At 43.7% G+C, this 24,422-nt stretch overlaps 1 protein-coding gene across 1 annotated transcript; it reads right to left on the reverse strand.

Annotated features, from left to right (window-relative positions):
• Positions 1-1,488: 1,488 nt before the first annotated feature.
• Positions 1,489-20,186, reverse strand: LOC102112443 (tenascin-N). The gene is given in 13 exon segments (XM_088060486.1): positions 1,489-1,595; positions 3,305-3,475; positions 4,593-4,710; positions 5,224-5,375; positions 9,016-9,273; positions 11,994-12,247; positions 14,129-14,222; positions 14,716-14,901; positions 15,751-15,841; positions 15,844-16,013; positions 19,641-19,853; positions 19,856-19,940; positions 20,094-20,186. Coding segments are annotated over 13 exon segments (1,992 nt in total).
• Between the last annotated feature and the right edge of the window lie 4,236 nt (positions 20,187-24,422).

The raw sequence follows: 24,422 nt of genomic DNA on the forward strand, positions 1-24,422 counted from the left end.
ATTCACCCTGTTCTGGGCCTCACCCTGGAGTGTGAACATCAATCTACTACACATCTCCTTAGGTTTTTCTCTGAGCTGGGAAACATGACACAAGCAAAATAGCAAGATTTTAGCCTACAGAGATGTGACACTGGAACCCAATCCACAGAACACACATGGGTTAATGAGCCTTGCCATCAGACTGGAAGTATTTCCCAAAACCCACTTCTGCAGGAAGAATAGGGAATGTACCCAAATAACAAGGAGGACTTCAGACCAAAACAGGGAGAGGTGATAGTCTCAGAAAAATTCACTCTGATGTAAATTAGGGGGCTATTATATGCTAGTAGGTTCAAATTTGTTTTTGTAAGTCTGAAGTGGATGGCACCAGAGAAAAACAGAATTAAGAAGAATCTGCAGCCCAGGTTTCAGAAAGAACAACATGTGTTGAGGCTTGCTTTACACAAAATTCATAGAATTTGATGTATTGGATCAAGCAGGTCCTTGTCATGCTTAGCCAACCAGAGTATCTATAAGCATGATGCCCCTACAAGCCCCCTCCAGTTCTCTGGAACATCACCCACCAGGAGCTCCAAACGCTGGTAGCAGGTTGGCCTGCAGATCCAGATGTCCCTGGGTCCCACATAGGTCAGCTATTGTCTCCTTTGTATTGGAGAAAGCTGTCTGAATCAAACTTGGTTAAGAAATACTGAATCAATTTGGTATTGTTCTGCACAGAGTTCTATTTAAGCCCTGACCTTTTCCTCTTCTCTGATAAAGACTTCTTCCTCCTCCCCAGGACTGGCTTATCACTGGAAGAATGAGGATGAATCTTCATCTCCATAAAACAGATGGAGAATTCATGTCCTTTCCATGACTCCCAGTTCACACCCTGGGAGAAGACCAAGGAATTTCTCTTACTAAAGTGCTCAGACCAGGCGCTAGGAGTCTACCACTGCCCACCTCAAATACCATTTAACCCTCCAATAAGCAGACACTTTAATTATAATCAGTCTTTCAAACACTCTTAATAGAGATCAAACATCTATCTAGCTTGGAACACAAAGGACTGAACCATCTTCAATCCCAAATTAAGCCTGTACAGCGAGATGTACCCCAAGGTGATCACTAAAAACCAAGGGAAAGGCTACATCAGTGCATCAGAGCATCATGCTTGCTCAGAGCAAGACAGTGAGTGTTCCTTTAGGTGATGCCCTCAGAGATCAAGACAGCTCCACCTCATGTATGTCTGCCCACAAGCAGCAGGGAGCCATGAGCTCAGGTCCTCTGGATCCAGGGAGGAGGGAGTAAGAGCTGTAAGTTTTGTTATGGATCATTTTGCTTTCTAATGAGATGAGTTGGAGGGCAATCCCTCCTGCAAGGAAAGACACTCCCTCCACATATTTTCTTCAGGCTATGAAGAAATAATCAGCACACCAGCTCTGCTGCTCACCTCCCTGTGATTTCTCTCCCTGTGCTTCCCACTGAGAGTGGCTGGGTGGCAGTTCTTTACCCCCATGCGCTCTGGTGCATCAGGGCACAGTTGCTGAGAGCCACATCATTGTCCCTGTCCCACACTGTGAACTTCCAGCCATTGTGGTAGGTCCTTGCAACCCCTAAAAGAAGGGATCAAACAGATAGTAAGTTACTACAGCTGCTCAGCCTGAGGGCTTATCCACCCTTCAGCAGGCCTGGCAGGGGAAAAGCCACAGGATAGGCCTGGACACAAATCTCTAACTGCTATTAGAGGGCATGTCCAAGGGGTGGATCCTCCCAGCTGAAGATCTAAACCTTATGGCAAGAGGGTTTTAAAGGATAATTGGAACACTAGGGACACAACAGCAATAGTAAGGATTTACCAGTGGCAGAAGCCAGCACTGCTGTTGAGCAAACTCCTATCTGAATAAAAGTCACTTTTATTCCCTCTCAGCTGGGAAGCCCCAGAAGTTGCTGCCCCATCAGCACAGGTTACCTCGTGGAAACTTCTAGTTGCCTTTTCAGGCATTTCCCTGAGTCACAGAGCCCTCTCTTCCCTATGAACAAGCAATTCTTTCTCCTGTCTTCAGCATGAGACAGGCCCATGGGCACACTCCCCTCAGTCTCCCTAGGAAGACTTTCCTCCTCAAAGTGAACCACATCTGATCCATCCTGATCTAAGGAGCTCCTGACAAAACAAATACACAGGTCCCAGCATTTGCTTCCCTGGGCAGAGACAGCACCAGTACAAGGCATTCCTTGCCAACATTGCCTCTGTAATTCCCTAGTGACAGCCTTGAGGCAACCTGGAAGAAATCATAGACAGCAGAGACAGATTCCCTGGCTGTCCACAAAGCCACAGAGCTCGTAGCAGATGGAGCTGCAGCCCCTGAGGTTGTGCAGCTTGTCAAAACCTAGAAATAAAAGACAATTACTCTTTAAAGTGGGAAGCCTGTTCACCTTTGCTGTTTTAGTCTCTCACTCCATGACCATTTTGGTTAAATCACTATTTCCTGCCTCCTCCTTCCCTTCTTGAGGCTTCATGACAATTTGCCAAGTTTATTCTGTCTTATCTCAGTTTCTGGCAAGAGACAGAAAAAACAAATAACCAGCACAAAACTGGCTGTACTGCAACATCATTTTTCCCAGAACATTTAAAGGCTCTTTCTCCAAAAACTTTGCCTTATTTAATGCTGGATTCCCTGATTCACACACTGCATTTTCTGGCTGCACATAACACTGGGGCAAAATACTTGGTTGTACAAATTTTACAGTTTACTTCCCACAAATCTAAGCATGATCTGAACACTTAGACAAAACAAGCTTAGACAAGATCCACAAGGCATTTGGGTTTCTAAACTTCACCAAGATCAGAGGGGCTTGGTAGTAACACACGACAATTTATTTCAGTGGAGAAAATCATGTATCACTGAAAGGTGAAAAAGGTAGTATTTTTCTCTGGTTGTTTAGGGAGATTGCTATCAGAGAACCTGAGACCTCACTCCTCCACATTCACACACACTTCCCACCTCAAAGCATCCGTGCTTCTGCCTTCAGATTCCTTTGAGTCATTCAACACTTCTTGTGTGGCCAGAGTTGAGGTACATGCTCACAGCACCAGCAATGAAAACACTGACAGACATCAGCTGAACTTCATTAATTGTACATACACATAACCCCAGACTGTTGGGTACCTCAGCATCCACCAGCCTCCCTAAAACATGGTACTCCATTCAGGAAGGAGCTGAAACACAGGAGTTCAGCAGAGAGAAAGGAGCCTCAACTAACATTTGTGTCATGTCCATGTGATTACATTTATCAAAAAGCAGGAAGAGGAGCAGAGCCTCACTCAGTATCCACCTGCCTCCATCAGTGCTCATGTCACAGTACATGTGCAGCAGCCTGCTGCCATCCCCGTTCAGGTAAATGGTGTACATGCCACTGGAGGCATTTCTATTCTGCTGCACCTGGCTGCAATCCGTGGGATACAGGTAGAGGAAGCTCACTGTGTGAACAGAGCAGGAAAAACTGTCCCTCAGCAAAGCAGGAGGAGGCACTACACCTTGGGAAGCTCCTATCGACAAGGGTACTAGAAGTACAGAAAGCAGCAGCTCCTGCTGTGCACTCACACAGGGCCCAGCTGCATCAGCAGGTAGCAGCTGTTGGCCTTCCCACTGCCTGGGAGCTGGCACACAGATAGGGTCCCCAAAGGCTGAAGAGACAGAACCATAGAATCCTAGAATGGTTTGGGTTGGAAGGGACCTTAAAGCTTGTCTTGTTCTAACCCCCTGCTACAGCAGGGATGCCACTCACTAGATCAGGTTGCTCAGGGCCCCATCCAGCCTGGCCATCAACACTTCGAGGGATGGGACAGATACATTCTCTGTTGGCAACCTGTGCCAATGCTCACCACCCTCTAAGTAAGGCATTTCTTCTTTATATCTAATCTAAACCTGCCCTCTGCCAGTTTAAAATCATTGTCCTGCCACTGCCTATCCATCCATACAAAAAGACCCAGCCTTGGCTTTCAATAAGAGCGGGAAGAGGAGCCCTTGTTTGTAAAGGTGGGAGTGGCGGGAAAAGGTACTTTAATTTCTCTGAATTTCACAGTTAATCCACAATTGGCAACCCCTGTGGGCATTCACACAGTACAAGAGCCTCTCATAGCACGCTGGCATGAAAAGTTTGATTTGCTGTCACTCTGGTGTGTGTTTCCTGACCTCTGAACAACCTGGACAGCTACCCAAGGCCCTGAGATTATTTACACTGTTGTTCCCTGCCATTACTAGGATGTGCAGAAAGATCTGCATTATCATCCTCTCTCCTGCTTACTGGCCTCTCATCAGCAGGTTTTGTCCTGCATGTGGCTAGCAAGGGTTGCCAGCACTGGTGGCCAGCATGGGCAATCTCCACTCACAGTCACACCGTGTTCCCAAGCCTCCAGATGGTGTGGCTGCGAACAGACACCCAGCCAGGAATAACACCACTGATTTGCCAGTTGGTTTCATTATGATCACTGCTTCCCTGTTCATCCATAGGACACAAACTCTATCTTTGATCTCTGCTGTGATGCACAACAGCTGCAGAGCACGTGGGAAAAATGCAATATCCAAGGCCAGTTGCTACCTGTTGAGAATCTCTGCTCTTTCTGCTCAGGCAATCTCCCTTGTAGGCCATCAAAAAGACAGTGTACCTCATTCCTTGTTCCAGCCCTTCTAGCACAAACAATCATTTGCTGGGACCCAGATGTACTTCCTGCCAAGCGACAAGAGATCAAAGCACAACCCAACTCAGAACAGTATTTAGCTTTTCTGGACCACAGTGCACCAAACCCCATATGTATTTAAAAGGTTTTCTTGTAGGATTCAGATAGGCAAATTCACCCTGCATCCTTGAAACATGAAGTCCATCTCCTTGGAAGGAAGACTGGGACTAAGGTCTCAAGAAACACTCCTAGGACACTGAGGACACCCTGCCCCTGATGGGTGCTGTCCTTCCAGGTAATAACAACATATTCTAAGTGAAGAGACAACCATGTTTTCAGCACCTGAAGATCTGTTAGGAAGTTAGTGACACTTCCAGTGTCACTAAGTCCCTCCACACCTTCTACACAGGACAGCAGCACATTGCCTTCCTTGAGCCACATAGATTCCCACTCAAAATTTCTGTGGTCCACATACCCACAAGTCCCAACTGGCAGAGCCCATAATCACAGGGGTAATTTCAGTGGGGTCTACAGGCCTGAGGAATTCAAGGAATTCACTGTACTTTGCTTGTGCCATCTTCACCCTGGTAGGTCAGAGAACAGCCATCAATCTGTGCTGTGGGAGGAGTCCAGGTAACTACACCAGTAGAATGAGTCACACCTGACACATGGAGGTTCTTGGGAGGATCAGTCTCTGTGCAAAAAGAAAAGTCAACTCACATTTGTTATGGATTGAGTGCAAGCATTAGACAAACCCTGCTTCAGGTTCAGATTTTTGTCAGCAGCTTAAAATCAGGTGACCTGCACCTAAACTGCCCTGGCTCACAAGTTCTTGAAAACAGCAAATCAGATCTAGTATACATGAGTTATTTATTGAATAGACAGAAGATTAACAGACAAAATACCTTAAACAGTTACTTACTACACAGGTTAAAACAAAGTACTACTAGTAGATTTATATAAAACAGTGCACAACCTAAAGGTACCCGTATTATAGCTAGCAAAAAATAATATAGATTAGGAAACAACATAGCTTACCAACAACTGATGGTAGGGTCACATATTCCTTTCACTCAGCTTCCAGAAGAGTAACTCAGGGCCAGCCTTAAGGAGATGTCCCCACACATTTTGAAGGAATGTGCAAAAGACTTCTCCTTTGTGAAAGTTTTGTGTAGCTTTTATAGTTTGTAAAGTGAAGTGTCTGTCAGTCAGAAATTCAAGTCTTATCTCCCTTCAATCTCCTCTCAAGGCAAGATGTTTATGGTCAGCTGGGAATTCCACCTCCTTGGTACCAGAAATAACTCACTACAGGACAGAGGTCTGGCTTGGGTTACCTCACCAATTAGCAGATTCCTGTAAGGGGGGGAAGATGAGCTGAGCTCTGCACCAGCTGATAGAACAGATAAGTTCTTCCGTGGCAAAGGGGAAGTCCTGCTACACCACTGCATAAATGAAAGACACAAACTGCAGTGCAGGTCTTGGGCTGAACTGCAGTTGCCTGAAAGTCAACCAGTGGCCTTCATAGCTAGCAAGCAGCAGAAGCCTAGACCAAACACTGCAAGCCTTCTACAGATCTGTGTGATTTGGGATGTTCTGTGAGCCTGGCAATTGGCTCAACTGTGCAGTGTCCCACAGCCCCTCACATGTCTGCCTGAGGAGTCTCCATCAGGCTAATCTCTGAGGAGCACTCACAGACAGGTTTAGGCTCTATGCCCCAGTCCTGGAGCACATCTCCAATATGGCCTGCTGAGAGCCTCTACCCTTTGTTCCCCTACTGCAGATGAAGAATGACTTCAAAGTTGTTGTTGTTATGGTTCAGTTTTCTTTAGTAAACACAGGAATATAAAGAAACCCAGAGCTTTACAGTTCAGTCTGTGCTGGATATGGGATATCAGCTCCTTCACTGGCATCAAAGACTTGGACAGACTTTTCCTGAGCAGTCAGACTGCCCAAGGTCAGCACAAGGAGAAGAACAGAATTATTTTAATGGAATGCCAGTTAACAGCAGTTGTCAAAAAACATCTTATGAGGTGCCAACAAGGGGGCTGCAGTGCTTCCCTCAAGATAAATCCAATTTTTAAATCTGTGTTGAAAGTAGAAACACTGGTAGCAGCTTCTCCCTAATCTTCATCCTGTGCTTGCTCTATTCTATATATTTTAGGAACATCTTAAGGAAACAATTTGATGAGTATGGTTTTAATGCCTTTCCAAGTTGTACAGAGGAGGTCCTTGGTGGGAAGTGCTGGTCTCCAGGGAAGAGTGCTCCAGCCCTGAAGCACACCTGAGTTTATATCAAACTATAAATTAATAACTTATCTCAATTTTCTGCTCTTCCACAGATCTCCCTGGAAGACTATGGGCACATTGTTGTCTGTCCTTTCTGTATATACCAGGCTACAAAACTTCCCAGGTCTTGAAGAATAAGGATAAGCATAACAAAAATTTTAATGCATCAGTGAAATAATGCAGTTGTGAAAAGGCCACAGAAAAACACAAGGCCATGCTTTGTCTGTCTTAGATAAAGAAGAGTTGAGCAGGCTGGCTCCTCCCAGGAAATGCTGCACTCCTCATGCACAGTCTACTGCTTAAAGCAGATAAAAAGGCAGAGAGGAAGAAATCAAAACACCAAATATAAGAGCATGGACAGTAGCACTGCAGTTCACAGCCCATGTTGTTTAAAACGCTGTCCATTCATTACAACCAGAGCACCTTACACCAGGTTCATGACTTGAACAGTAGTCCTTTATCTATTGAACTTGTGCTTCATTTGGGAGAGCACTAAACAATTGCTTTAAGTGAAACAACTCAGAAACCTCCTCAGACAAGTTCACTACATATGTATCTCCAGCTGGACAGGAGAGGGAGCTAAGAGGTACCAAATCCATCCTAAGGAGCAAAGGATGGGAAGGGCAGCCTCAGAGGCTGCGGTCTCACAGCAGTGCCCTCAAAGGCCCGCTGGCAGTTCCCATGGGTGCAGGGGGCCACCACAAGGCAGCTCCCTGCCACAACCAGTTTTAATGCCAGGGAGTAATCAGCCAGCACCTTGAGTGAGAAAATGTATTCTTTTCTTCCTCAGAAGTTGTATTATTTTAGCAGAAGTATCATTTATTTTTGTGCAGATATTTTAAAAAATATCACTACTAATGTTAAATGCATTCCCTCTCTGCAGTTTCACTTCATGCAAAATTTCCAGGCGCCTCCAATTTCATGCCTGTTCAAGAAAAAAATATTTTCATTTGCTGAAACTCTCCATTAATTTCTGGTTTCAGATAGGTTCAGCCTTTTAGCCTCAAGATTTGTCCCCATCAGCTGCCCTTGATCTTGGTAAGCAGTAGGGAACTCTTTGGCATCTTGCCCAATATCCAAGCTTCAACTGTTCTATCTCACACCAGATGAATGCATAAACTAGAAAAAGTACATTAGCAAGGTCAATGGATTTAGTGTAACCCCAAATGTTCTCAGTACATCACAGTCCTTACAGCTGACTGAACAGAATAAATTTAAACTTGCTTAGCAGTCTCCTAGGACTGGCCTAAGGTCACAAGTCAAAGGGCAAACCATTATTTATAGCTGTCTCCAATTCTAAAATGGTTTCATTTTGGTTGTTAAACCTGCTATTGTTAGGCTTGATGGCAGCACATGAAGCACTGCATGCTTTTGATTAAGAACTAGTGAAAGAAGGACCATCAGCTGCCATCACTCTCGCATTACGACATCTGCCTCTTCTATAATCATCTACAGCAGCAGTCTCTCTTATGGGTAGCCTGTATGCATGTATTTAAATACTAAATTTAATTATTTAAGTGGGGCTACCACTGTGCAGCAATGCAAAAAGTACTCTGTTATAAAACATAGAAAAATAATAAAGCAGGATCCATCTGCTGGGAGGAAAGGGTTGAAAGTGGAATAATGGTGAGGAGGATGGTACATTCAATGACCTTGCAGCTGGGAATTCCCAGGCCTGAAGAGTAACAGTGTGGGAAACGCCATATATTATGTCTACTCTTGTTTATCCTGACTGTTTTGAGAAGCAGAATTTCTGTGCAGAGATAACATAGGTGTTTGGAGAGACTTGGAGGCACTCACACTGACTTAAGCTTCCTGTCTTGGAAGAGAGGGGGTCAAAGCTCAGGTAAATGATACATTCATGGACCCTTGAAAAATGGGACTGAGCCTAATGGTGCTGGCATACCTGCCTGTGTGTCTCTGCCCAGGTGTTGCTTTGGGATCCTCCAATTAGTGAAGTACTGAAATAAATTTACTCTTTGCATTTCAGCCATGGTTTGGTGGTTGTTCCAGATGCCTGCCTGGGTTGATGCACAACTTCCATCCCATTTCCTTTCCCTTCTGCCCACATTACCTGTCAGTGCTTGCCTTCTTACTCTGCTTGCTCCCCAGCTCTGTCCAGAGATGGATAGGGAATTTCATGCCTGGCTTCAGTCCTGGAAGGGTGGTAATGCTCCTGTCCTTCCCCACTTCTGTTTCTTTAATGTGCCCACCAGCAGAAGTGTAGCCCACCACATACTTGTCCACGGGAGCTTGCACTCTGTCCCAGGAGATGGTGGCTGAGTCCTCTGTCACTTGGCCAGTTACCAGACTCGTGCTGTCCATTACTACGAAATCAAGTGCAGAGTAAAAAGACACATACCCTTCCCTTAAATTTTTTGTTTTCCTATTCTCAGGAAACAAAGGATGGCAAGGACTAACTCATCTGTGGCTTTACTGCATCTCAATGGCTAATCACCACACTTGGCATTGACGATGAAGAGGCACAGCAAGGCAAGGTAAGGCACTGAGGCACAGCAAGGTGAGCCAGGCTGTTGATTTCTGCAGACAGTTAAAGCAAACAACACAGGCTGTCATATTCAGGCTTTGCTGTCACCTGTGACACTGCTTCCCCTCAAATTTCTTCCTTTTTCAAGTCCTATTTCTGATCACACATTGATTGGATCCACAAATCTTAAAGGTGACAAGGTCTGAGGTGGTTTAAAAGGCCTGTCTTTAATTCTAATAGATGCTTTCCTGGGAAACAGCACAGCCAGTCCTGACCTGGACAGAAAAGCCCTTACAAAGCATGATACTGTTACTTTCCTGTTTTGTTATGGTCACAAGCCTCCAAAGAACACACACATGTCATCTGTCCAGAAAATGAGAACAACCAAAGCTCTTTTGTTAAGAGGCCAGGGTGACCCAGGTACACATTCATTCATTTCCCTCCAGTAAGTTCCTGGCCTAGAGATGAGTCTTGTCAATACCTGCCACCACTTTCAGTGGATTCCAATGTTCAGATTTATAGTGTTGTTATAAACAGGAAACACATTAGAAAGATCACTACACATCCTTAACCAGGACTGCAACATGAGAACAATTGAGGAACCATGATTATTCATTCTATTGCAAAGAAACGTGGCCCATATGCTGTTAACCTCTCTGCACTTCAATTTCTTCATCTCAAGGAGCTGAATATTTCCCTATTGCATGATGAAGGATAAACAAACCAACCAATTAAAATAAGGTTACACAAACACATAAGAGACACTGATGCAAGGACTTTGTTTACCCTAATCCTTCTTAGTATTTATAACATGACCTGTTTATAGTACCTCCAGGTAATTAGAATCTCTCTGTGATGATGCTTGTGGTTACTGATAGTTGGGCTGTCAATTTCTATGAGAAAAACTTATTAGAAGTTTTAGTATAGGGCTGTGGTAATCACAATGGTCTAAAGACACAGACAACACAAGTTTTACAGCCAGAGGTAGTGTGCTTTATTAGACTATCTAATAACTTGGAAAAACAGATGAAATTTGGGAAAAGATTCTATGTCTAAAGACCTAAAAGAGGTTTTGTGCTCCAAAAGCTTGCTTCTTTTTTTCTCTCCAGCCCAGACTGGTAAATCGAACAGAAGTTTTATCTTTAGCTGTAAACTGTATTTTGACCATGCAAGAAATAGCCACTACTTAAGCGAGTCACCCCTGGATATTTGTGGAGCCAAATCATTTTGTACTGCTGGATACATTGCAAGGAAGATAAAATAGGTGTGCTAACTGCTTCTATGCTCTGCCATTCTTGGCACATTGGTGACCATATCTGCATGTCACTGCTGAGGTGGCTGAGCTTTGGCAGGGTCAGTCATCCCTCTGCCCTGCACTGGCTGAGACAGGCTGCTGGTTTCTGTGGAACAGCTGAGTGAAAAACAGGAGTGTCCAAACAGGGACACTCAGGGCCCTGCTGATTTCTTCCACCTCTCATCCTTTACTTCTTGCCAAGGATGGGCCTGAACTAGCAAGTAGGGGGGTGCCCAGTTTTGAGGTATTTCAGCTAGGGTTTAGGTCTCCTCCTCACAGCTATGAGATCAGGGCTCTTTCTTTGGGAGCAACAAAAGCACAGCCACTGCCCAGGCAGACACTGAGCCCAGGCAGAATATGGTGCTACTGACGTTTGCTTTCTAAAGATTACAACATCATCTTGCCTGAGTTGTTCTGGGAATCAGAACAAAAAAACCCCAAATCACCAAATGCTCAAAATCTATGAAATGCAGCTGTCTGTCACTTTCTAATTCTTCCTACAGTTACACTCTTTTCCCTGCCCAATTCTCAGATGGAAACACAACACAAGATTTCAGAAGTCTTAGTTTCATATCACAACACAACAGCCTGCAGTAATGTGGCCCTTTGAGGACAGCCATACCACCCATGACCTTTACAGAGAACAACTTTTTTTGTTTGTCTGGTTAAGATTTTTTAATTCACTGAATTACTAAATACATCTCAGCAGCCTGAGAAGTGAAGGTCTTGCAGATGCCTCTCAAATTAATGGAACAGCATTTCTTATTCTGCTGGAGGCTCTAAATTCCAGGGCACAAATGCACAACAGCCACAGTGTAATCTACCACATACCAGCTTAGCTGCACTGTGATTTACCACACATTAGCTACAGAAAAGTTGTGATTTCCCCACCTGCATGTACTAATCTCAGCTCTTTTGTGAGATGAAAATACATTACTTTTCGTTTTAATGAAAGTTGCTGAGGCTTGTTTGTGCCACCCTAGAGCAGCACATGCTGGGAATTGGGAATTTGAATAATCACAGCTCAGCTCGTTAGCAGTATGAGACGCTCATCTGTGGCAAGAAAAACCAAGCAAATTATTTTCTTGTGTGGTATGAAAATCAAGTTTGTTCTTTAGGTCTAATTGCACTGCAGCTGCGTACGGGCTGTGCTGCTCTGCATATGCAGTGCTTTTCACTACTGAACTCCCTGCATGGCCCAGGAGCTGCCCAGTGAGAACATGGGCTGGCTCGAGACAATGAACCAACCTGCTGCTACAACTCACCTGTCACAGCTCTGGTGCTTGCCTTCTTGCTCCTCTGGAGCCCCTTCTCTGAGCAGATGTCAGCAACATATTCCATGTCAGGCTTCAGATCCAGTAAAGTGATCATGTCATTTGCACTGCCCAACTGTATTTCCTTGGTGTCTCAATCAGCTGAGGTGTATCTCCCCATGTACCTGTCTAAGGGAGCCTCCATTTTATTCCATGAGGCAGTGGCGGTATCTTCTGTCCCTTGGTCGGTTGTCAGGTTGGTTGGGCTGAGACAGCATTTCAAAGTGCAGGATTAGCTATGTCCAGTAGAATTAAACCCCTAAAAAACCTGTCATGGCATGTTAGGAAGAAATTCTTCCCTGGGCACGTGGTGAAGCACTGGAACAGGTTGCCCAGAGAAGCTGTGGCTGCCCCACCCTGGAAGTGTTCAAGGCCAGGTTGGATGGGGCTTAGGACAACCTGGAATAGTGGAAGGTGTCCCTGCCCATGGCAGGCGATTGGGCTAGATGATCTTTAAGGTGCCTTCTAACTCAAACCATTCCATGTACACATTTCCTTTATTTTTGCCTTACTTCTTTGGCCAGCAAAACACTCACTTAGGTTTCCCCCAACAGCCTCTGAAGAAAGGCATCCATGAGAAACCAGGAGAAAGAAAGAACGTTCTACCATTTACATGAAACTCTCAATTTCTTTCTGCAGGCAGAGCTTGCAGGGTACCTGTCTTGCCTTCCACAGATACCAACTTGAGGATTACCTAGATGCCTTAAAGATCTAGAAATAAAACAACACAATTTCAAGGCAATGTTAATATAGGAGGTAATATAAAAGCTGGTCTTTAATTGGAGGCCTCTAGGGGCAAGTATGGAAAAATGCCCACCTCACATAGGGCGAATACAGTTTTAGAAGTTTAGCAAATTAGCATAATTGACAAGAATCACCAATTAGAAACAGAGGTGATGAGGTAATTCCCCCCCTTGGTTCAAACTCTTCTGGGGCCCCTCTTCTTCCAGTTTTTTATAGGAAAGTGTCTTGTGAGGGTAGCTCGTCCTTGGTTCCCAGAGGAAACAAGATTGGGATTGGGTCCTTCGGAATGTGTTTTGTCTTTCTGTCTATCAGAGTAGGAAAAATGCTGGAGTGAGCCAGGAACTATAGAACTGTACAGCAATAGTCTACAGAGCTACAAATAAATGAAGAATATATAAAAGCAAAAATCATTTTGGCATCAACCTTCTGGCTTGCCCCCTCCCAGCTTCAAGTACAGTGCCTACCCTTTCTCTGCTTCCACTGTTAGCCATCTGCTGCTCCTCCCTTTCTGCCTTCCCTGCAGACCTGTCTGTCAGACTCCCCCAAGGTTTTGCTATTTTAGCTGATGAATCAGAGCTTGGTGGTAGCTCTTGAAGTAGCTGGTATTTGCTTATTTGCATCTCCTAAATTCCAGGGGTTACATAAGAATATGAGCATTGGGGTTATTATTTTCCTTTTTTAAGAAGCTTTTCAGCCCCCATGTCTGTCAAGAACAGCTTGAAAACACAAATCAAGGGCGTTCCAAATAATCAGAGTCTACACAGGGCAGAAGAATAGCCCTCAAATGACAATGTGGAGGTTGTAGGTTTTGATGTTTAAAATAAATTTCATTTTAATAGAACAATTTACACAACAACCTCAGAAATGTCAGGCCTGATACGGAATTTTTCAGACTTTGGAAGCAGCATGCCTACCCTTTTGTAAGAGATGAATTTCAGAAATTCCAGAATCTTGTAAGTAGAATGAGAGTTTAAAATTCTTCAAGGTCTCTTTTGCAATAGAATAGCTCAAAAATATTCTGCCACTTTTCTTTAAGACAGTCAGTTAGTCAACAGAGTTGTAATTCCATACAGAGACCAACTCACTACATTTATCCTGTCTGGATGGAGCTGTTAGTCAAGTTAAGGGTGAAGTTACTGTGAAAAATTAAAGCAAAAGACTGAGCTAGGCTTAGGGTTTAGTGTTTAATATACAGTGTATGCAAGCTCAGACAAGGCATAAGCAGACCTGGCTGCAGGTCATGTATGAAGAAGCAGTCAATTATGAACCTTTTGTGCTGGAATTTTGAAAGATCTGTCCCCAAACCCTACAGTAACATCACTGTAGTAAAAGCAACTTTCCACATACCAGTCCTGCCAGTCACTGAGGATGGCTTCCCCTCTGTGCTGTCTTTCACAGGTGTGACAGTGACCTTATGTTCTGTTACAGGTTTCAGGCCTACAAAGAACATAAGGGAGCATTACCAACAATTAGGGAAGATGGCATTTTTTCTTAAAGAAAGCTGTTTTGTTTAGTTTATCCAGCTCCAGATTTTTTACAGAGGGGAACTTAAAGTTCAGATTTCTATCCAACTTGCTTTTTGTCTTTTCAATGCTTTGATAGCACCTTTGATCTAGGCTTGCCCTTAGGGCAGGCATATTGACTGCTGCTCAATGCTCTGTGGTGGGGATTTCCATAATATCAGCTCTGAAACAGAAAAATGCACTTTTTTCCTACCAAGGACAGAATTAAATGAATGACTATGCCTGGAAACTTGTTATTTACAGAGCATAGCTTTCTCCCTGTGGAGACACCCCTCCTTATGTGATAGGGGAGCCCAAACAGATCTCACCAGACATTCACATGAGAGAAGAATTGTCTCAGTCTGAGTTAATCATTCCTGCCACTTCTTCCTGCTCCTGCCCAGTTTGGAACACCCACAAATACTCACCAGTGAGGATGTATCTGCTCTTAGGGTCATTGCTTTTGGGCACCATGACCTGCTTCTCATCCATCTCCACTAGGGATCTGAACTTCAGCTTGTATTAATGCACATCTGTTGATGGGTTCACCCACTCCACTTCCAGGGAGTACTCCATCTCCTCTGGCACCCAGATGACATTGACTGCAGACTGGACTGGGAAAGACAGCAGAGAGATGTAGAGAACCAGCATCAGCACAAAAAGGTAAATAGAAGAAAGAAAAGTCACTAAACAATGCTCCTTCCCTGCCCAGTTTCCTGTTCTGAGACACAAGATATTTTCCTCAGCCAAACTGAGAAGTCAAGCAAGGACAGCACAATTGTTACTTCAACAGGTTTAGTTTTATCCATGGTAACCGTCCAGCTCTGGTGTTTGCTGGCTCTCAGTTCCCACCTGTTGTGCTGGAAGCAGGAAAAACATCAAAATCACCAAGCTTTTGCCTGTCTTTGCCAAGTACAAGCAGATAGCATAGTATCAGCTGCTAACCAAAGGATGTTTCAGTTCTCAAGAGACTGCTTGAAATACACAGCCTTTGCAGACACATCCTCTTAACCTCAGCAGGATCATGCTCATTCAGTCCTGGGAAGAGACTATGAGGAGAACTCACTACTGCAGACATATTTGGACAGTAAGTATCTAGGCATGACATCCTGCCTACTTTAAAGTTCTTTCTGCATCCAGTTGAACAGTGCATTATTCTTAGTAACATGCTGCCTTTATCCTGCATGCTTCCATTCCTGCTTCTTGCAGCAGGCAACACTACAAATTCCCTGGAATTCACAGGTATCAACACAAGTAGGATTTGGACAAGAAAAATGGAAAGAGAGGAAATCTGCAATACATTCAGCCCTAGTGATCCAAATCTGGGAACTGATTCTCCAGAAAACAATGACATAGCTCTAGTATGGGAAGAGAAAGTGCTCCCTGGCACGCAGTTCCCCTCACTTGTTGAAATCTAAGTGTTTACAACATCTGACTCTTCAAATAATACTACCTGTTCCTGCCTGTACTTGTTTCTAGATGCTTGGGCTCACTGGCAATCCCCTTCACATGTGATGGAAGTTTGACATTGTGAGATTCCACCCTGGCACCAGTACAATCTCATGGCTGAGCTGCTCTTTGGGCACATGGATTTGTTTCACCATCATTTCATACCAAGCCAGATAATAGGTAAGGAGATGATTATCCATATCAGTCACAGGATCCCAGCTGACAGACAGACAGTTCTCTGTGGGGTTCAGCAACTGCATATTCTGGGGAGCAAGGACTAAAAGAGAAACAAAGACAAACACTGCAATGAGCATCATCATTTGCCACATGGCCAAGCATGAAATTTTTTCAAACTTAGTTTGAGTAAGAAAATGTAGAACTGGAGCTCCCAGCCTATAGTCGTCTTGGATTTAACCATTTCTTTCTGCTCAATGGCATATCATTTGATACAATACATTGATACAAACGAATAATGCAGCCAGTAACAAATACAATTTCCTGGATGACTCTTTCCAGCTTCTAAACCCACACTGGCATGAAGAAAACTCTATCATAAAGCTCTCTGTACCAATACATCTAGGAATAGAAAGACAAGCCTAAGCCCTCTTTTCCTATAACTGTCAGAGTTAATTCCAAATGTCAACTGATCTCCAAAACTAGGGAGTGCAGCCACTCCACAGAAGAGGCAGAAAGATGAGCTTTTCTCACTGAGTACTGATGGAAACTTTTATATTTGGTGCCTAGAGGAGACCTGGGCAAATCTGCTGCACTTAAGACATTTCAGGACACCAACAATACCTTAACTATTTTGCCAAGAGACAGCTCCTCAATGTCTTGAAGCAGACCTTGAAAGCAGTCCTTACAGAATATCTGTTTACCATCAAGTTTACTGGATTTTAATTACAAGTGAGCACATGCTAAGCTGATCAAACAATCTACCAGCTTTCATTAGCAAGTTTTGTGGTTTGACACTGGCCAAACACCAGGCACCCAAGAAAGTTGCTCACTCGCCCTCCCCTGCTACAGCTGGGCAGAGAAGAGAAAAAATTTAAACGAAAGGTTCATGAGTTGATAGAAGGACCAGGAGAAAGCACTCCAAGGACAAAACAGGTTCAACTTAGAGATAGAAAGTGAGTATATTACTAACAAAATCAGAGGAGGATAATGAGAAGTAAAATAAGCCCTTAAAAACACCTTTTCTTCCCCCACCCCTCCCTCCTTCCCACTGACAGGACAGGGAGACAGAGCATGGGGGTTTTGGTCAGTTCATCATGCAAGGTTTTCTCCTGCTACTCAGGTAGAGGAGCTGTTCCCCTGCTGTGCTGTGGGATCCCTTCCCATGGGAGACAGCTCTCCATGAACTTCTCCAGCATGGATCCGCTCTCACGAGCAGCAGTCCTCCCAAAACTGCTGCAGTGTGAGTCCCTCCCACAGGCACACAGTCCTCCCAAAACTGCTGTGGTGGGGTCACTCTTCCACAGGGTGCAGTGCTCCACGGACAGGCTGCTCCAGCTTGGAAGCAGGGCCTCTTCTCTCCACTGGATCACAGCCTCCTCCAGGCATCCACCTGCTCTGGTATGGACACCTCCCCCCTGGGCTGCAGGTGGATCTCTGCATCCCCCATGGATCCCCACAGGCTGTGAGGGGATCTCTGCATCCCCCATGGATCCCCACAGGCTGTGAGGGGATCTCTGCATCCCTGTGGATCCCCACAGGCTGCAGGGGCACAGCTGCTTCACCATGGTCTCACCACAGCCTGCAGAGGAATCTCGGCTCTGGCACCTGGAGCACCTCCTCCTAACTCTCCTTCTCCACTGACCTTGGTGTCTCCATGTTGTTTCCCTCACACATTCTTACCTCCTCCTCTTCTATAGCTGGAAAATTACAACTGTCCCCACCTTTGTTTTGATTTTCTTCTCAGATCTGTTATCACAGAGGCGTTACCAACCTCTCTAATAGCCCAGCCTTGGCCAGCAGCATGTCCATCTTCAGAGCCATCAGGGACTGGCTCTGCCAGACATGGTGGAAGCTTGCAGCAGCTTCACACAGAAGCCACCTCTGTGGCTCCCCCACTACCAAAAACCAGGGAAAGTAAAACCAACACAGCAAGGCTGTAACTGATAACAAAGCATATAGATAGTGCCTGTAAAAAGGCGTGTGTCAGCAACATGAGGTCAGATAACATCAGATTCTTCTCACTTGAAAGGCAGCATTCATTCCCATGTGTAGTTCACTGCTTTCACCAAACCCACCCTCACTATGTGCATACCATTGCTTTCATTGAAAACTCTGTACAAAATATGAGACTGTTCATCCTGTCTCTTCTTGTGATATAGAAGCTGGATTTAAATAATTCAGGTTTTCTGTAAAATAAGAAAGTATCTAAATACATGTGGTGTACTTTATTCCTTGTCCAAGCAGAGTTCAGAAGATGATTGTGTCTGCCTCTCTGCTGTTCAACATGTCCTTGTACTCTAGTTCTCCTTCAGAAGGAATGGCAAAGCATTAATAATACTCTTGCATGCTTCATAGTAAATTCTAAATGTTCAGATATTCCAGTTACCATGGCAACATAAAATGTCACTTCATGATCTGAGACACATAAAAAAGAACACATTAATAACAATAAATAAAGCCAGTGCTTGGTGTATCTCTCAGGATGCAGAAATCTAACCCAGATTGGAACAGAAAAAACAATTTGACATCTACAGGAGAGGAGCACTTGGCTACAGCTGCTGAGATAAAGAACCACTTTCCTTTGGACTTTTTAAGCAGGACTGGAGGTGTAGTGCTCAGAAACAGTAACAAGATGGACTGTGCTACATGCATTAATTCTGTAGCCCTTGCTCACTCAGAGAACAGGGGCCACTTTCAGGGCCTGTAAAACAACTGCAGGTTTTGTGGAAGGAAAAGGATCCAAAGCTGAACACAGACAGCCCTTTGGGAGAAAACAAGAGGGCAACAGCTCTCTGACAAAATTGTTTATGCTCGCCACCTCTATAAAGGTGCTGCCTCCTGAGTAGCAATTCTCAGCCTACAGACAAGAGAGAAGAATGCTGGATAGCCACACCTGAATAATGTGGAAATGCCAGGAGTGAAGTTTTGAACCAATAATCTTTATTTAAAAGGTGAGTCTCTGAGCAGACAGATCAGGCCTGAAACATGAGGGATGATACAGGGCAAATCAGATCTGTGAAGAAGGTCACTGAAAAGCCTCACAGAGCAATACCTGCCTCGGTGTGTGCTGGTTACTTTTTCACAAGGAGCTGTGGAAGATTAGATCAAGAGTGCCATGCTGAGAAGGTGCTTCCAGGGCAAAAGGCTGAGTACTTGAGTACCAGCCTCTGGCTGTAGGGAGGCAGAATGAAGTGCATTCACTTCATTGCATGAAGTGCAGGACACTCCTCAAGGTCTTCGCAAGCAAATCTTACTACTTTGTAAGGAAGCAGGATAAGGAACAATTTCCCAATGACCTCACTTCAAAGGGAGGCTTTTAAAAGGATCTACACACCCTTTGTCTCACAGGTTTCATCCAATCAACTACCTCATCAGCAAGCAGTGCACACTGCAGCAAACACAATTTTACCTTCTAATGTCTCATTTGTATGTCAAGAAATGAACCCTGTCTCCTTCTTTAATTACAGGCTCACTTTGCTCTCTCCCTCAGCTAGCACACAGGCTGCTGCTAGCACCATCTTTAAACGTATTCTCACCTCTCCCCAATTCCACAGTGTTTCCCAAGCAATTCTTCAAGACAAGGACCAATCAGCTAGCAGAAACTGCAAACTCACCATGGTGATCCCAGGGTTGGCTTACCTACAAGATTAACTAAAAGTGTATGGGAAGGAGAGAGGGAAAGTCAGATTGCCAGAATGAAGAGAGAAGTAACTCTCAGGCGTCTTACCCTTGGAACAGCTGAGGCCAAAGAAGCCATTGTAACAGTAGCACACTCCTGTGTCACAGAACCCGTTGCCACTGCAATCCCCAGGATATTGATTCTCACTCCAGTCCTGTCCAATGAACTCCTTGTGGCACTGGCAGACCCCTTTGGCCGTGCCACAGATCCCACTGCTGCTACAGTTCTCCAGGCACACCTGAAGGCTGCAATCCTCACCAGGAAAGGCTCATCACAGCCACACTTCCCAGCATTGCCACGGCAACTGCAGCGAGGCACACCCAGCCAGAACAACACCACAATGCACAACTGCAAGTGTGATACACGGACGAGACAAAATAAAACACAAGAAAAAAATTAGGCAGTGTTAGACAGGTAGAGAAAAGGTATGTTCAAGGCCATTAAAGGAAAAGCAAAAATACCACTGAAAAATATAGACTGAAAAAGACCTGATGGCATCACCTTGTCCATCTGCCCCAGGTCCAAGAAGGGACCAGCTCCAGCCTTGATTTTTCCAACATGTTTGTCCATGGTCAGCAGGAATGCAGGTTCCATGACCACCCCAGAGAGTCCATTGGAAAGTTTTCCACAGCCTCTAACCTAAACCTTAATGTTGTAATTTAAACTATTTCTCACCACAGATATTATTAAGATGGAGAGTGCATTATTCTCATCTGCCATACACCTGTATTTTTCACGTAAGCAAAGACTTAGGAGTTCCCACCTCCTCTCCCTGAAAAACAACAGCTTGTTAAATATTTTCTTAGAGGCCATGCAGTATAAATCTGTGATCCCAGGCAGAACCAGTGGCCACCACAAAACATTATCATCATAAACTTTGCTCTTCTTTTAGTCACTTATCAACGAGAAGATAAAAAGACAAATTCTCAGCAATGGCAAAATTCTGGAGGCAAAGTTGAGAAAGAAAAAGATGGCAACTAGAAGTGCCTACTTTATCTTTCACGTGCCTGTCCTCAAGAAAATCCTCTATTGAACCCTCCCACCTACATGAATCACAAAATCCAGGGCACCACACCATGAGAAGGAGAAACCCCAACAACCCTGACAAATTAGTGCAGTCCCCAGATCTCTGCAGTAAATAGGCTGTACCTGGGAAGTAAGAACAGATACCACTCTTGTTACTTACCTTGGCTTTCCCAACAGCACTTCTAAGGACTGAAAATTTCCTTCAGCTCTGCCACTTCCTTCTAAAGCTTCTCCACCCTTTCAGAGATCCTTAACGTGAGTCAAGTTTCACAGTTCCCTGTAGGTGGGTGCACATTGACGTTGTGCCTAAAGATTATATTCTGCTTTCCCTTTTCTCAGCCTCTCAAGGATCTAGCTGCACCCTACTATTCTCTTTAGTATGCTGTAATGGATTTGCTTTAGATTTAATTTGGGAGGATGTGGGCAGGTCAGTCTTACAGGAGTGGCTCAAGGATATTCTTTGAGCACTGCTGGTGCAGTTATGAGATGCAGGATGGTGAACAGCAGATGTTTGGAGAGCACAGCACAGCAATACACCCAGTGGGAAGGCAAGCTAGTCCTGGAAATTCATCTGGCAGGTTCTCAGAGGAAGAGCTGACCCTTCAAACAGCACAGCTGCTTTCAAGAGCAAAAACAAAAAAAACCAAACCAACCAAAAAAAAAGACCCACAAAAACAAACAAAAAACCCCACAGAAAACAAACAAACAAAAGGAAAAGGTAAGAATTGTGAGCATAAAAATGGTTTTCGTGATTTTCTAAAAGAAAAGTTTTGCCTTGATTCAGAGGGCTAATAGGCTGGTAAGTACCTCAAAAAGTCACAGTGAATGAGACAGATACAAAAGAGCTCTAAGTTTTCAAACTTCAAATAAAGCTTGGTACCATGGTCCATGGCAATTGTTAACTATGCCACGGCACCTCTCATTCCCCTGCAACAGTTACAACAGACTTTTTATCAGCCTCTCAGCTGTGGTATGTATTACTGAACATCTTTTTGGCCATGGCATTCTTGAGCCCTGTGCATGGTCTTCAACTCAAAGCCTGTGCTGATGCTGTGTGCATGAAAAATTCAGAGACCTGACACTGATCTTTCTGTACAGGAAGTGTGTGACACAGCTTTGCCCACTTCATGTTGCTCTCTAATATAGCATATAGCATACACTGTCATCTGGATTTGGGAGAATTAAAATGTTTGCTCCATTTGACACCAATGCATTGGCATTTTGTGTGCTTGAATAATTGATTCACTTGAGAGATTTCAAGTTTATTTTCCTTTGACTTTTACCTGACTTATCATCTTAGCACTGGCAAAGTTCACCTAGTAGCTACTAGAGCACATCTGTTAACACTTGGAGCAACAGGATGTGTTGTAAACTTACTTGTTTTCCCATACTTTTATTTCAGAATTAATTGTTCTTTCCTACCTTGGATAAATATATAGGAAGAGCTTATTTTCAGGCTCATTAAGTCTTAAAACTAAGACCTAAAACTAACTAAATAAAATATTACTGTTACATTTCATTGACATTTAGAGGTCAAAACTGAAGATCAAATGTTTAAAGTTTTCAGGTACAGTCATTCACACCAAAAAAACATGTTTGCTGTAAAAGTTTTGTCAACCTATGAAGAATTTTGGACTTAACGTCCAATGAACGCCTCATAGATAAAAATAACAAGAAAGTAGAAGCTGAACAAGGAGGGGAAGAAGGATAAAATATAAAGCTAGAAATCTGAATTTACTAGTTGGTTTATTCAATATTGTACACTAAATGTTGGCATTAATGGTACATGCCAATCTGTACCATTATAAAAATTATTATTATTATAATATTTTGATTATCATAATCAAAAGGTGATATATATATATTTGGTTAAAAACTTTTAATTTCATACCACAGCATGCAAATTCAGAATGCCACCATATGTGACTTACCAAACAGTTGTGTTATTCATTGCACAAGCAGAAAAAAAATAAATCCATTATTTAAATCTAAATTAGGTAATGTCATAACTAGAAAGCACTTGGCCAATATGCATCCACAGTAACAGCACATCTGGACTCAGATAATACTCCATTATAATAATTCATCCATTCCTGAGTTACAATAAAAATTCTGTTTCTGTGAAACACCCTTATATCTCCTAAATGTCTGCCAAAGACTTGGAAATATCCCTACCATTAGATTAATACCTTCCACTGGCAGCACAGCTACAAGAAGGTGTCCTTTCTGTCCAGAGAAACAAAGCTTTGGCTGCTAAAAACCAAACATACCCTACACCACCACTGGACAGACATGTACCCACTTATACCTGTGTTGCAGACCACTTTGCTGCATGTCTCTTCAAGCAAAATAATCACAGACACCAATGAAAACACAGTATGGATTTCAAGATTCAATCTATAATTCCTTACCTGATACCTGGATTAGGTATTAGGAAAAAATTTCTTTACTGAAAAGGTAAACTCACACAAGGCTGCCCACAACAGTGCTGAAATCACCACCCCTGGACAGATTTAAAAGTCATGTACGTACGGCGCTTGGACATGGCTTAGTGAAGGGCTTGGCAATTCTGGGTTGAACTCAATGATCTTTCAGGCTTTTCCAAACCTAAAAATTCTGTGATTCTACCCATAAAATAAGGGAATCATCTCTGCTTCTTATACCCAAGTAGTTACTTGTTTCCTTTGGTTTTCTGCCTCCATTCAGCACTTATCTACATTTAATGTCCATTAAGTGAAATGGAGGGGAACAAGTACAAGTACATTGCTCTGTGAATGCAGGTCTCCTTTCCCATCTTTCCCTCCTTGTGTTTTGCAGATGCCTATTTCTGACCAAAGATGCAGCTTTCCCACCCTGACCCATCCTCTCCCTCCAAGCGACACAGAAACTAGCTCCACCTTTCTTCTTCTCCTGTGCAGACTTCTGAAAGAAATCAAATCATAAGAGATTGCTTCAAAAGCTCTGAACAAATTCACGTTTAAATTCTGCAGATTCTCATCACAGTCCATTGCAGGAAACCCCCAACACTTTGTTTTGTGGGATTTACTTCCAAACCCCTGGAGATGAGGTCCCCAAACAGACAGACACATGCGTGAAATCCCTTTGTTCAGCACCTAGTGATTAATAGCATTCTGGGTTGTAACATGATGTTGTGACTAATTAGGGCTTCATGGAACCATAAATTGAGCTCAAATTTTCCAGGGCTTAGGGATCATTCCAGAGGAAAAACCCCTGGACACAAGTATTTCTATCAAGCGTAATGAAAGAGAACAACTTTTTTGGCTTCCTCATCATATAATAAAGAGGTTTTTTCCCTGCTGTTAAGAAGAGTGGGTTTAACTGATTTTTCGTGGAGAATATAATGTCATACATATAACTGGCAATAACAGCAGATTAGGGAAAGGACTAATTTAGGAAAGAATGCCTAACAGTCAGATCTACCAGGCACAGAACATTCTCCTAAGGGAAGGGATGAAAGAAACCCTGTTCACATCTTCTTGGCAGAGGAAAGCATGGGATGATCAAAACTGGAGAGAACGTGGAATATTTGTGTGAAAGATTCCAACAATCTAACTCCGCAAGTCTTTTTCCATTCTACTGCCCAGTGCTTGAAGATTTAGGGTAGAGACCTTCTATGTACAGATGACATAGAGATAGGATTGAGGAGAAAAAGGGGGACTTGGAGTCACAGATGAAGGAAATGCAGGTCTAGGACAGCTCCATGGTTGCAGAAGAGAGAGAGAATTCTAGGATTGATAAATGGGGCAGAGCTGATTATGCACATATCCAAGCCACAGAGTTATA

Source organism: Pseudopodoces humilis, chromosome 10, assembly GCF_049639895.1.
Source record: "Pseudopodoces humilis isolate 2021_Gansu_Grassland_sample_001 chromosome 10, ASM4963989v1, whole genome shotgun sequence".
NCBI lineage: Eukaryota > Metazoa > Chordata > Aves > Passeriformes > Paridae > Pseudopodoces > Pseudopodoces humilis.